The 15,000-nt window shown below is 50.2% G+C and overlaps 3 protein-coding genes across 3 annotated transcripts in view; 2 read left to right on the top strand and 1 right to left on the bottom strand.

Moving 5' to 3' along the window:
- The window catches only part of LOC135108381 (endophilin-A-like), a 124,406-nt gene extending 115,129 nt beyond the window's left edge, over positions 1-9,277 (bottom strand). The window contains exon 1 of the mRNA XM_064019322.1: positions 9,132-9,277. The gene's annotated coding sequence lies outside the window, so the exon portion shown is untranslated. The remainder of the gene's footprint in view (positions 1-9,131) is intronic.
- Positions 9,278-10,047: 770 nt separating this feature from the next.
- On the top strand, positions 10,048-10,920 carry LOC135108599 (serine/arginine repetitive matrix protein 2-like). The gene has a single exon (XM_064019757.1). The coding sequence runs from the start codon at positions 10,048-10,050 to the stop codon at positions 10,918-10,920; it is 873 nt and encodes a 290-aa protein (XP_063875827.1).
- Positions 10,921-11,072: 152 nt separating this feature from the next.
- LOC135108598 (mucin-2-like) lies at positions 11,073-13,043 on the top strand. The gene is made up of 2 exons (XM_064019756.1): positions 11,073-11,275; positions 11,375-13,043. The coding sequence occupies exons 1-2, from the start codon at positions 11,073-11,075 to the stop codon at positions 13,041-13,043; spliced, it is 1,872 nt and encodes a 623-aa protein (XP_063875826.1).
- Positions 13,044-15,000: the final 1,957 nt, after the last annotated feature.

Here is a 15,000-nt window from a genome sequence, read left to right as displayed (position 1 = left end):
TTCTTGTTTCCCTTCCTCCACAGACACTGCAAGGAAGGAAAGCGAACACGTGATTTCCTTGGAGTGTTGTAACAGAAGTAGCAGCAGCAAGTCTTTTTTTTTCTAATCTTTCCTGTTGTATGTGCAAATTTATTTTTTCCCCTCTGTGTGTGTGTGTGTGTGTGTGTGTGTGTGTGTGTGTGTGTGTGTGTGTGTGTGTGTGTGTGTGTGTGTGTGTGTGTGTGCCTGTGGGTGTGTGCCTGTGGGTGTGTGGGTTAATCTACCTTAAATACATGAACAAACATCCAGTCCAATGGCACGAGTTTACATAAGTACACGCCGTCACACTCATCACTATTCCCATCATGATTATTAAACACGCTCTACTCTGAGAGGTCCGGCACCACCACCAACACCACCACCATTGTCAGGTATCCAGGTCACAGCCGCTCTGTAGTTACTCGCACAGATGACAACCATATCATTAGCGGCATGGCAGTCTCTGATCCCAGCTTGTCCACACGATAACAAGGGTTTACGTCAACAATCATAATCAACGCCCGCTGCTTTATTTTTGCTTTCACACCAGCATCCGAACGTCACGCATCCAGCGGCAGTGTTTTTTTTATAGCACACCGTGACGCACTTCACCCCCAAGGCCACCGGTAAAGAAGACTAAGGGATGTACTCGTATTCTGTAACGCTTTGCTCTCTCACCATGACTATTTTCAAACGCCACAGAGATTATAAGTCGGGTTCTTGAAGAGTGTTTCCCCTGTTAATAATGTAGAAATCTTGTTAGTCTGTCACTACATCCGTAAAAACTGCCATAAAAATCCAAGCCATGTAACTTCAACCACAGTCTTTTCAATGTAGTGGAGTGCGGCGAATTGTTTCAGAGTACGGACCTAATAAAGGGAGGTTTCAAGATTTCCACTGATTTGGGATGGTCTTTTTAACCCTTTCCTTTAGAGAGTGGCATCTCAGTGGGTCTTTTTGTTGTTGTTGTTATTGCTGTAGTTGTTGGTGTTGTTGTTGTTGTTGTTGTTGTCCTTGGCTGGTGCCCCTCTTACAAAAAAGAATATTAGCGTAGAGCTGAAGTTATAGGACGCTTCCCCACAAACCTTCTACTTGTCGTGTTTAGGTTTCTTTGTTATCTTCTCTCATTTCCTATTATTCTCATGTTTATGTTCTTTATATTCTTTCTTCATCTCTATTTTTTTTCTGTCATGTTTCGTCTAGATTCATGTTTCATCTTTTTTTCTGTTTCTTCTTTTCTTCTTTCATTCATACCTCTTCTTCCACGTCACAACACACTCTCTCTCATCCTTATTCTGCCCAGCTTACTAATGCAAGAGTTAGCTAGTATCTTCACTCTTTCATCCCTTTCACTGGTAAAGTCTGGATTTCTCTGAATGTTGTTTTTTTCTTCTTCCTACAAGTTGAGCTTTTTCCAGGAGAGAAACATCAATACACCTCCGGAACTAAATTATGCAACCAGTTTCGAACATTTCAACATGACTTTTATGGGTGAGCGGCATTGAAGCGCTGTGTGTGTGTGTGTGTGTGTGTGTGTGTGTGTGTGTGTGTGTGTGTGTGTGTGTGTGTGTGTGTGTGTGTGTGTGTGTGTGTGTGTGTGTGTGTTTTCTTTCCTTCATCAACCTCATTTACACTTCAAAACAAAATAAATAAATGGATAAATAAATAAGGAGGAGAACGGTTTAGGTATGAAAGTTGAATATCAGAAGTGACATAAAACCATTAGTGTGTGTGTGTATGTGTGTGTGTGTGTGTGTGTGTGTGTGTGTGTGTGTGTGTGTGTGTGTGTGTGTGTGTGTGTGTTCCCTCGCTTTGGAATCTTCACAATCCCCCTAATCTCATGTCATATCCGAAGCCTTCAAAGCGAATGAAATGCCCCACGAACACGGATGCTAAAACCACGTACTATTGATATATACATTTTTCTATCTCTTCCCTTCATGCGCTACTGTGAATGTCAGTCAGATAACGACAAAACTCAATAAAAAGGGATATGGTACAAGGATGACTGAATGGAACCTTGGAAAGTTATAAAATTTTTTGACATACAGTCACAGAGAACGGGAATATTTGACGTGACAGTATAGAGAACACATACATCCTGATACACCAACACACACACAGCGCGACAATCAGGTTCAAACTAAGATTTTAACCCCGAAATGTTTGGCCAACTTGCCTCGATAACTTTTAACTGTCTGTAGTGGAAGTACTCGTGTTTTCAGGGCCGTTTTCTTAATTAGTCATAGTTTAACATGGATTATGCATCGTTAATAGTAAAAACACTCATAAAAATTTTAATAATCTGTGATCTTTGTATGCAGTCCTGCTGGGAGGATAAAGCGCTTCAGAATACGGCTCCAGCAGATAGGTGTGAAAATTTAGCCCAGTGAGATTATGATGAGGTGTAGTAGTTCCTGTGTGTCTTAAGCAGTCTTGCCACCCTTCACATTAACGCAGCTCTAACCAACACCAAGACAAATTGAGTTGGGTATCTTTCTTGGTTCTTCTTCTGTTTCTTTTAGTGAGTGACATTTTGAGCAGGATACTTTTAATTTCTTTATTTCTTAGGCTGCTTTCTCAGACACGTTAAAAATAGATAAATAAAAATAAATACAAAAAATAAGTGAGACTCGTATTCTTAAGCGCTTCATTCTCTCATCGGGACATTTTTTCAAAGGCCACAGACATGATTACTCGTGTTATTATGAGTATTTCCCCAACAGGCGAAGCGGAATCGATGTTAAACTACGACTACAATCATGAAAACACCCCTGAAAGCCTCCAATAACTTCCTCTGGCGCTTGCTGAATGTAGACGACACGACGATGAAACTTTTAGGTAGGAATACGATCTCGAGTCCCGCTCAGCCCATGACCAGTCACCTCTCGCACCAGAAACTGCATTACGCTTTGAGTAACTGGTGGACAACACGAACCGTCTTGCAAGGTCATGAATGCATACTTGTCTTCCCCGTGTGTTTGTGTGTGTGTGTGTGTGTGGCCAGGCAAGGTGCACACACTCGGCCTCCTGACGGGTGTCTGCCTGCAGTGGACAGCCCCTCTCCTCGGCCCCTCGTCTCTAGAACTAATCGATCGTGCCTGGCGAGTCGAGTTCCGGCAGATGTACCTACCACGGGCGGCGGTGTGGGCGGAAGAGTGGGCGTGCGGGCGGGCGAACGGACGGCACCTATCCACCCAACCACCACACACACACACACACACACACACACACACACACGGAGGAGAGGAAGAGGAGGAAGAGTGGACTGAGTGAAAGAAATGAAAGAAGACAGAAAAAAGAAGAAACCTTAGTAACACACCTCCCTCCATGCCTCCCCCTTTTCTCCTACTCCTCCCAACCACAAGCACCACCACCACCACCACCACGGCAGCTAATACCATCCCTCACCACCCCCTGATCACCTGCTCCCTTCCGCCTCCCTGTCACCTCACCTGTGCCCTTCAGGAATATTAATCACCTGTCGGTCCCCTACCCTTGCCGGCGAGTCCCCGAAGCTCAGGTGTGTACAGGTGGTGCGGGAAATGATCATTTTGTTTTGGAGAGAGAGAGAGAGAGAGAGAGAGAGAGAGAGAGAGAGAGAGAGAGAGAGAGAGAGAGAGAGAGAGAGAGAGAGAGAGAGAGAGAGAGAGAGAGAGAGAGAGAGAGAGCACCCTTCTATATACATAGACTGGCTTCCTTCCCACAGGACGGTTTGCAAAGTTAATCACGATCACCAATCTACTCCTTTCCCTTCTTCCCTTCCCTCATCATCCATTTTCCTTCAACAAATTACGGGGTTCCTTCCTTTTCTCTCTCTCTCCCTCCTGCTTCTGCCTGCTTCCTCCTTCCGCCAATACACACACACACACACACACACACACACACACACACACACACACACACACACACACACACACACACACACACACACACACACGTGACTGGCTGAAATGCGCACCTTGCCTCACCTCGCCTGCCTGAGGGGAGGAAGCACCTGGCCAAATTAGTTATCAGTTCCGCGTAATCAACACCTGCTTGGTAAAGATAACATCAATTTTCGCTTTATTTCTCTTTCACTTTGTTTTTGCGACCGCGTAATTTTCAGGTGCTTTTCGTCAAGGTTTTTTCTCACTTCATCACTACTACTACTACTACTACTACTACTACTATCACCACCACCACATCTCCCGGTTATTATTGCTATCATCACTTTCACACACACTGGTCAGCAGGAAAACAGTGAAGGGAAGGCAAGGGATGCATCGCCTTTAAATAGCCGTGTTTCAGGAACGGTTTTCAACACAAATGGCCATCCTCTCTTTCGTTTTCCATAATGGCTTGCCGAAAAAAGAGAAATAAAAAACGGGAGAGAAAGAAAAGGAAACTGTCTTGCGGAGATTTTTAAGTTTTCACTTCCTCTTCAGCACAGACGCACGAACACACACGAGAGAGAGAGAGAGAGAGAGAGAGAGAGAGAGAGAGAGAGAGAGAGAGAGAGAGAGAGAGAGAGAGAGAGAGAGAGAGAAAGAGACTTCTTGTTCTCCTTAAAAGTGAAATGTTTGCCAAATAGTTACCAAACATATACAGCAAATCATCAACACGTTTCAAGCTTCACACTTTCCTGCATATATTCCAAGCACACATTCCCCCCCACCCCCCTTCACCCTGAACACGGACAGGAGCGAGAGCGAATGTTTCATCAGGCAGCAGCGTTACTTATTCTCACGTGATTTGTAAACATAAATCCTCAAATTAGCTCTTCCTTCATTTCTTCGCCCCCAGGTAACTTTAACCCTTCCTTCATCATTCCATCTCCAAACTCACACAGGAAGAAAGGAAGGATGGAAGGAAGGAAGGAAGGGAGGAAAACGATGGAAATTGCAGGGAAAACTATGGAAATAGGAGAGAAGGAAGACGTTGAAAATGGCAGAGATGGAGGATGATGGAAATGGCAGGAAGGGGAGAAAGAAGATGGAGATGGAAGGGAGGCAAGACGATGGAAAGGGCAGTGAAGGGAAGATAAGAAGATGAAAGAGGAGCACAGGTAGTGGAAAAGCTTGAGACAAAACCACTAGACACCTTCCTTCGCCCTCAAACTCAGTGGCTCCTCAATGTTCTCCCTATCAGAAGCGTCAACAATACCCTAGCGACACGCCGCACGCCACCTGAACAACATCACCACCACCACCACCACCGCCGCCGCCACCGCCGCCGCCAGCGTCGCCGCCCCCTCGCCAACCTGCCAGTTCGTGGGGGCGACTTTAATACAACGCCGAAAGGTTAAGAGCGGCGCCCAGATGTGGCTGGTGGTGATAGTGGCTGCGGAGGAGGAGGAGGCGGTGCAGCAGCGGGCGGGCGCGTGTCAGTCAGTCAATTAGTGCATAGGTGGAGAGGGAGGGAGGTTAAGAGGATGACAAGAGTGATTAAAAGAGATGAATGTATGTAAGTCTAGCGGCGGTAACAAACTAACAAACACGTACGTACACTCTCTCTCTCTCTCTCTCTCTCTCTCTCTCTCTCTCTTAGCTGACTTCATGACAAGAACCTCTCCCCCCCCGTACCTAACTACCGTCACCACCGTTGTACAGCATCTCCACCAGCCCGCTTTCGGCGCGCACGCACACACACACACACACACACACACACACACACACACACACACACACACACACACACACACACACACACACACACACACACACATATATACATGGAATTCACCACGGATTTAATATCGGTGCGTTTTATGAGTTTACAACATGGATACAAACCGTCGGTGGAAGAAAAGAAAGAGGAGGAGGAGGAGGAGGAGGTTGAGGAGGAGGAGGAGGAGGAGGAGGAGGAGGAGGAGGAGGAGGAGGAGGAGGAGGAGGAGAAAAACAAAGGCAAAACAACACAACACAACTAAATGAAAGAAGAAAGAGGAGGAAGAGGAGTAAGAAGGAATTAAAAGAGGAGACGGAACGGATAAGGAGGATGAGGAAGAGAAGGAAGCACAAGAATAAGAAGGACAAAGGAAGAGAAGAAGAAGAAGAGGAAGAGGAAGAAGAAGAAGAAGAAGAAGAAGAAGAAGAAGAAGAAGAAGAAGAAGAAGAACAAGGTGATGAAGATGAACGAGCGAACGAACACAATGCAACACGAGACAACTAAAAAGAAAGAGGAGAAAAAAAGGAGAGAAGAAAAAACAGCAAGACTTAACCCATCGTAACCTAGACCAGTCCAACCCAAACCTAACCCAACCCAAACTAAACAAAACTAAAGCAAACGTAAATAAACTAAACCAGACCCCGAACCTAACCCAACCTAACTTACTCCAACACACCCCAACTTAACCTAAGCCCAACCAAACCTAACCTAACCCAACCTAACCTTATCCAACCCAAGGCAACGCAAACCCAACTCAACCCAACACACCCCGAACCCAACCTAACCTAATCCAAGCCCAAGCAGCAGACGAAGCCCAAGTCAAGGGTAGGGAGGCGGGTTCGGACGAGTTGTTTACGCGGGGGACAGACGCGTATTTGAGGCCAGACATTAATCTTGCAATGCTGAAGCTGGACAAAGTTTTTCTCAATGAATAATAACATTGTGACCGACGGGGACGTGTGGGCGACGTGTCGAGGAGGAGGAGGAGGAGGAGGAGGAGGAGGAGGAGGAGGAGGAGGAGGAGGAGGAGGAGGAGGAGGAGGAAGAGGAGGAGGAGGGGAAAAAGGTGGTACTGTAAAAGAAAGGGGTTGACATGTGATGGACGTTGAAGAAGAGTAAAGGTGAGAAGAAAAATATGAGTGAGAGTGGAGGAGGAGGAGGAGGAGGAGGAGGAGGAGGAGGAGGAGGAGGAGGAGGAGGAGGAGGAGGAGGAGGTATGTCGTATAAAATGGAGGGCAAAAGAAGCTACAAGTCAGGTAAAAAATATGATGGTGGTGGTGGTGGTGGTGGTAATGGTAAAAGATAGAGAGAGAGAGAGAGAGAGAGAGAGAGAGAGAGAGAGAGAGAGAGAGAGAGAGAGAGAGAGAGAGAGAGAGAGAGAGAGAGAGAGAGAGAGAGAGTTATAAACACCATCACATATTCAGAGCAACAACGGATAAAAAAAAGGGTGAAAAATCCCACCTAATGCCGAAAAAAACCGAAGTTAATGAACATTATTAGATTTTAACAACACGCCCCCTTCTCTCTCTCTCTCTCTCTCTCTCTCTCTCTCTCTCTCTCTCTCTCTCTCTCTCTCTCTCTCTCTCTCTCTCTCTCTCTCTCTCACACCCTCCCTCTCCCTCCCTCCCTGAATATTAATTTCCTACCTCCCACTTTTCCTCATACACCATCCCTCCACCATCCCTCTCCCCCAACCTCCCACCTCCTTCACCACAACCCTTCCCTCCCTCACTCACTTTCCCTCTCTCACACTCTCTCGCTCCTTCCTTCCCTCCGTCCCTTCCTGGAGACAGCTTGGCCAGAACCAGTTAATTTGAAAGAGATCCTTCACCGCGATCATAAAAGAGAAGGAACTAGAGGGAAAAGAAGGAAAGGCAGGAAGAGGCAAACAAAGGAAAAAAAAGTAAGACCGAAGAAGAGAAAGGGCAAGGAAGGGAAAGTGACCATGCAGTGAAGGGAAAAAGGAAAACAAGAAGAAAGAAGAAAGAGGGGAAACACTCATAACCTTACTAAACCAGACTTGAAGGGGAAGATGGGAAGAGGGGAAGGGAGGGGTGGGGAATGTGGAAGAGGGAAGGGAGGGAAGAGGATGTGGAAGGGGAAAGGGGGAGGGAAGCAGAGGAGAGGGAAGTGCGGTGCCAGGAGGAGGAGGAGGAGGAGGAAGGGGAAACGAACGTGGGAGAGGTGAGAGAGAATAGAGTGAGGGGAAAAACGTTACCATGGAAGGCGGATGGGGAATGTAAAGGACAGAGGGGAGCATGAGGGGAGGATAATGGACAGGAAGGAAGGCACAGGAAAGGGGAAAAGAGAGGAAGAAAGACACAGGAAGAGGGGAAGAGAAAGGGGAAGAAGAGCATGGCAAGATTGACTTAATGACCTCACATACCACCACGCGTCTACTACCTCTTATCTGATGGAGGAGGAGGAGGAGGAGGAGGAGGAGGAGGAGGAGGAGGAGGAGGAGGAGGAGGAGGAGGAGAGCGGGAGGAGGAGGAGAGCGGGAGGGAAACGATAGAAGGAAGGAAAGGAGGACGAAGACAAGGACAAGGAAGAAGAGGAGGAGGAGGAAGGATGGTAATACGAGGAGGAAAGGAGATATGAGTGACAGGAAAGGAGGAGGAGGAGGAGGAGGAGGAGGAGGAGGAGGAGGAGGAGGAGGAGGAGGAGGAGGAGGAGGAGGAGGAGGAGGAGGAGGAGGAGGAGGAGGAGAAGGAGGAGAACTTATGGAAAAATGTGTAAATTCATCTCCACTTATCTCTCTCTCTTTCTCAAACACACACACACACACACACACACACACACACACACACACGTCTCATGGTTGCGTCACAACAGATACAATTACGTAAGACTAAAGCTTCTGCCAATTATAGGAGAAGTGTTCTTGTGTGTGTGTGTGTGTGTGTGTGTGTGTGTGTGTGTGTGTGTGTGTGAGAGAGAGAGAGAGAGAGAGAGAGAGAGAGAGAGAGAGAGAGAGAGAGAGAGAGAGAGAGAGAGAGAGAGAGAGAGAGAGAGAGAGAGAGAGAGAGAGAGAGAGAGAGAGAGAGAGAGAGAGAGAGAGAGAGAGAGAGAGAGTTATGGGATGTAATAATAACGAGACATGCAAGAGAAAGGTCAAGAATTAAGAGATGAGGGGAAAAGTCAGGGGTGAGGGGAGAACAAGGGAAGAGGGGGGAGGAGAAGGCAGGGTGTGAAGGGAAAGTGAAGGGTGAGGGTAAGACAGCCCGGATGGAGTGGTGGAAGGTGAAAGGATGACACCCACAAAGAAGGCGTTGAGGAAGGAAAGACTGGCGAGGGAGTAGAGAGACAGGTTGGAGTGAGGGGCGGGCGGTGAGGGAGTGAGGCTGCCGGGGTGAGGAGAGTTAAGGGGAGACAGCGAGGACAGGCCAAGGTGAGTGAGGGCAACAGTAAGAGGTGGCTCAGTAAGGTGAAGACACCAGGCTGCTGTACGACCCAAGTCCTACCGGCTGCGGCAGAGGTGTGCGGCCGTCCTCAAGAGTCTGCTTTGTGTCACCCTGACGCTGCTGGTTGTGGCACTGAAACAACCACTGTGGCGCTGTAGCGGGCGAGAGAGCTGGACTGAGGCCTGGCACAGCACGGAACAGCACGGCGGCCTCACGGCGCACGCCCCGCCAGCAGCTCGAGGCAGCCTCGTACACCCGCGATCGATCCACACCACATCGCCGCCCGCCGCCCTGCCTGCCCCAGTCACCGCCCGCACCACCGCCACACCAGCCACAGCCACAGCCGGCCCCACACTCCCCGACCTGCTCCACAGTGCGCTAAATTTTCCACCACAGCTGGCTGCCCCTGAACTCCCCACCCCCGGCCAGGTCTCCAAACAGTCCTCAGCAGTCTTCACAGCTGAACCAACCTCAGCCAGCGCCCACAACACCTACAGCCTCCATCACAGCCACCACAGCCTTCAAACTAGTGCCAACCTCACGGTTTTCAAGTCTCCATCGCAGCCCCCAACAGTCTCTATCACTGCCAGCCCTCCAGCCTTCATCAATCCCCAGCAAAGCCGGCACCACAGCTTTCACCACAGCCGATCCAACAGTCTTCACTACAGCTTGCCCCACAGCCTTCATTACAGCCTTCACCAAAGCGGGCCACACGGTCATCACCCCACAGGCCCCTCCACTGCCACACGCATCACAGCCCCACAGCCCTCTTCCGTGGTTCCAGCCGTCACAAGTCAGCCACTACGTCACCATCACAACTGGACCACACCTCACATACGCTACAAGCCACTGCCAGAGCGAACCTCAGCCCATCACTGCCACAACCAGCTACACCTCATCCCAACACTGCCACAACCGGCTACATCATAACTGCCACGCCGGATCCACAGCACCTTCATCACTGCCACGAAGCTCCATGCGTCAACAACGTAGCAGAAGCAACAGTGTGGACCGGTCTTCACGGAGACGGTCCCGAACCCAGGCTGTGTCCACCTCACACCCAGCAAGGCGCAGCCACAGCCTTCACCGCGCCACAACACCGACACACCGAAGCCCCCCGACAGCAAGCTATCCAGAAACCCACAGCAACTCCCAGGGACGGCGGCCACAAAGCCCTAGTCCCAAGCGTCGAAGCCGCCGTCGACAATGGCCCAGCCACAGCCACAGTCCCAAGCCCCTGGGCCGCCGCCGCAGCAGAAGTCACCCAGGGGCAGATGGGGTCCATCACCACTGGTTCAGCCACAGCCCAAGGGGCCGCAAGAAGAAAGGCCGACGAGGAAAGAGCTACAGTCCCAGGCGGCCTCCATGGATGAGCCACAGCCCTCGCCGCCCCCCTTGGATGAGTCGCAGTCCCCCGGACGCCCGCCACCGTCGCAGCAGAAGTCGTCGCAAGTCTCGCAAGAGGAAAGAGAGCACCAGTTCCCCTCGTCGTCGCCGCCACTGGTTCAGCGACAGTCGCAGCCCGCGACCCAGTAGGAAGAAGCGCAGCCGCAGTTCACGGCGGAAGATTAGCCACAGTCCACCACACCGTCGCCGACCACCATGGCTCAGCCCACGCCCTCGCAGTGGTAGCCCGCACGGGAAACGCCATTGGTTCAGCCCCAGCCCACGCCGTGATCGCCGACCGCCTCCTAGGAGTCCCCGCCGGCGAAGGGATGCAAAGAAGAGTCGCAGCCCACAGCCAAGAGCCAGCAGTCGTCTGAAACCAGAGCGACGGCACTGGTTCAGCCCCTGCAGTTACGACGCGGACCCGCAAAACGCGCCGCCGTGCCCCACGCAGGAGCTATAGACAGCGACGCAGCCTCAGCACACACCACACTTTTCTGCAGCGCCGCAGCCAAAGTCCACATCCACTCTACCGACATCGACGCTCTCGCAGCACCGAGATGAGCCGCAGCCAGAGTGACTACCACAGTCGCAGTGATCACCTCAAGACCCAAGATGACCATCCTCGAGGGCACAGCCACGGTAATAACCCCAACCACTCCGTCAACCACAGACATCACAGACAACCTCACCACCATCACTGCCATTATCGCTGCCCTCATCACTGCCACCATCACCATCATCACCACCACCACCACAGGAATCACAATGGCCACCACCGAAGAATCCACAGTGACAGTACCAAGAGCCCTACTGACGTGAAGTTGAGAAGCCACAGCGATTACCACACTGGCAGCCCAAGTGACATGAAGTCCAGGAGCCACACCAGTCACAGTGATCATCATATCGGACTCCAGGAAATATACCAAATCAGACAGCACCCAAGGACACCAACTACACATCACACAAGCAGTCAAAGCAGACAGCCGTCAAGAAACCACAGCAGCCAACCCTCAAGCCACAGCAGACAACATTCCAGAAGCCAAAGTAGACACCATTCCACAAACCAGAGCAGGCACCACTCCAAAAATCAGACTCGACACCAGCCCAGAAGACACAGCCGACAACACCCAAGAAGCCAAAGTGATCTCCCTTCTAGAAGTGACAGTGGAAACCATGCCAGGAGCCACAGCGAAGGAGATGAAAGGAGCTACAGACATCACTCAAGAAGCCGAAGTGGACACATCAGGAATCACAGAGGACACCACATCAGGAGCCACAGTGACCATGAAGGAACAAGCCACAGTAGACATCATGCCAGGAGACACAGTGGACACAACACTAGGAACTTCAGTGGAAACCACATCAGAAGCCACAGTGGACACCATGTCAGGAGGCACAGTGGCCACAACACCAGGAGCCACAGCAGACATCATACCAGGAGCCACAGCGAACATCATGCCAGGACCCATAGTCATTCCAGGACCTACAGTGATCATGAAAGAAAGAGACATAGTGAACACCAAATCAAGAGTTACAGTGACCATGAGGAAAAGAGCCACAGTGTACACCATGCTAGGAGACACAGTGACCATGAAGGAAGGAGGCACAGTGGACACCATGGCAAGAGACACAGCGACCATGAAGGGAGGAGCCATAGTGGATATCACACCAGGAGACACAGTGACCATGAAGGAAGGAGCCACACTGGACACCACGCCAGGACACACAGTGACCAGGAAGGAAGGAGCCACACTGGACACCACGCCAGAACACACAGCGACCAGGAAGGAAGGAGCCACACTGGACACCACGCCAGAACACACAGCGACCAGGAAGGAAGGAGTCACAGTGGACAACACGCCAGGAGACACAGTGACCATGAAGGAAGGAGCAACAGTGGACACCACCCGAGGACACACAGCGACCAGGGAGGAAGGAGCCACAGTGGACACCACACCAGGAGACACAGTGACCATGAAGGAAGGAGCCACAGTGGACACCATGCCAGGACACACAGCGACCATGAAGGAAGGAGCCACAATGAACACCACCACAGGACATACAGTGACCAGGAAGGAAGGAACCACAGTGGACACCACACCAGGACACACAGTGACCAGGAAGGAAGGAACAACAGTGGACACCACACCAGGACACACGTTGACCAGGAAGGAAGGAACCACAGCAGACACCACATCAGGACACACAGTGACCAGGAAGGAAGAACCCATAGTGGACACCATGCCAGAAGACACAGTGACCAGGAAGGAAGGAGCCATAGTGGACACCATGCCAGGAGACACAGTGACCAGGAAGGAAAAACGCACAGTGATCAAAAAGAAAAGATCGACAGTGGACACCACACTAAGTGCCACAGTGACCAAGAAGAAAGGAGCCACAGTGCACACCAAGCTACAAGGAAAAATGGACACAGTGCTAGGAGCCACAAAGGCCATCATATTACACGCCAGAGTGAACATGAAAAAAGTAGTCATAGTGGACACCACACAAGCAGAAATGGACACCACACAAAGAGCCACAGTGATCAAGAAAAAAAGACCCATCGTAGACAGCAGCCTATAAGCCACACTGCACAATGGACAAAGAGTCATAGTGACCATGAAGGAAGGGGTCACATCACACACCATGCCAGGAGGCCAAGTGGTGGCCACACCAGGAGCCACAGTGATCATGAAGGAAGTAGCCATAGTGGACACCATGCCAGGAGCCACAGTGAACACCACACCAGGAGCCATAGTGAACGCCAAACCAAGAGCCACAGTGATCTTGAAGGAAAAAGCCACAGCGAAAACCACAGACATAAGTACTACACCAAGAGAGAAAGTGACCGTGAAGGAAGAAGCCACAGTGGACATTGTTCCAGGAGCCGCAATGGACACCACTACAGAAGCCACAGTGACCACGAAAGAAGGAGACACACTGGATATCATGTCAGGATCCAGAGTAGACACCACTCCAAAAGCCACAGTGACCATGAAGGAAGGAATCACAGTGGACACCACACCAAGAGCCACAGTGACCAAGAAGGAAGAAGCCACAGTGGACACCACACCAAGAGCCACAGTGGACACCACATCAAGAGCCACAGTGACCAAGAAGGAAGAAGCCACAGTGGACACCACACCAAAAGCCACAGTGGACATTACACCAAGAGCCACAGTGACCATGAAGGAAAAAGTCACAGTGGACACCATGCCAAGAGTCACAGTGACGAAGAAGGAAGAAGTCACAGTAGATACCACATCAAGAGCCACAATGGACACCACGCCAAGAGCCACAGTGGACACCACACCAAAAGCCATGGTGAGCATCATGTCAAGAGCCATAGTGACCATGAAGAAAGGCCTCCCGGTGAGCACCAAACCAAGAGCCACAGCGACCATGAAGGAAAGAGCCATAGTGGACATCATACCAGAAGCCATAGTGACCAAGAAGGAAGGGGCCACATTGGACATCACCCAAAGATTCATTTTGAAACCCATGCAAGACATCATACAGACTATAATGAAAGAAGCCACATTAGACACCACACAAGAAGGCACAGTCATCATGAAAGAAGCCACAGTGGGCATCACACAAGGAGCCATAAGGACCTTAAGAAAAGGAGACACAGTGTAAACCATACAAGGAGCCAAAGTGACCATGAAAACACATATGATGGACATCAGGCAAGGAGCCATAGTGATAGTGGAGAAAAGATCTACAATGGATATCCTACAAAGAAGCACAGAAGATACCAAGAAAATGGTCACAATTACCATGAAGGAAAGGCCCACAGTAATCATCATGACAGAATCCAAAGTAAACATTACGCCAGAGGCCATAATGGACATCACACCAAGACCGACAGTGACCAAGAAAAAAGGAGCCGCAATGGACACCACACCAAAAGCCATTCTGAACACCATGCCAAGAGCCAACATGGTGACCATGAAGAAAGAACCCACAGTGAACACAAGACCAAAACCCACAGTGGACACCACATCAAGAGCCATAGTGACCATGAAGGAAGGAGCCACAGTGGATACCATGCCAGGAGCCATAGTGACCATGAAGGAAGGAGCCACAGTGGACAACATGCCAGAAGTCATAGTGATCATGAAGGAAGGAGCCACAAAGGACACCATGACAGGAGCCATAGTGACCATGAAGGAAGGGGCCACAGTGGACAACATGCCAGAAGCCATAGTGATCATGAAGGAAGGAGCCACAAAGGACACCATGACATGAGACACAGTGACCATGAAGGAAGGAGCCACAGCAAACACCACTCCAGAAGCCACAGTGGACACCACAGCAAAAGCCATAGTGCACACCACTCCCGACGCCACAGTGATCATGAAAGAGAAAGCTACAGTGGACGGCATTTCAGGAGCCACAGTGAACACGATGCTAAGAGCCACAGTGACCATGAAGGAAGGAGTCATAGTGGACATCACATCAAGGGCCACAAAGGACACCACTCCAGAAGCCAAAGTGACCATGAAGGGAGGAACCACAACAGACCTCACATTAAAGT

Source organism: Scylla paramamosain, chromosome 17 (assembly GCF_035594125.1).
Source record: "Scylla paramamosain isolate STU-SP2022 chromosome 17, ASM3559412v1, whole genome shotgun sequence".
In the NCBI taxonomy this organism is placed as follows: Eukaryota; Metazoa; Arthropoda; class Malacostraca; order Decapoda; family Portunidae; genus Scylla; species Scylla paramamosain.
This window is presented reverse-complemented; position numbering and strand designations above follow the sequence as displayed.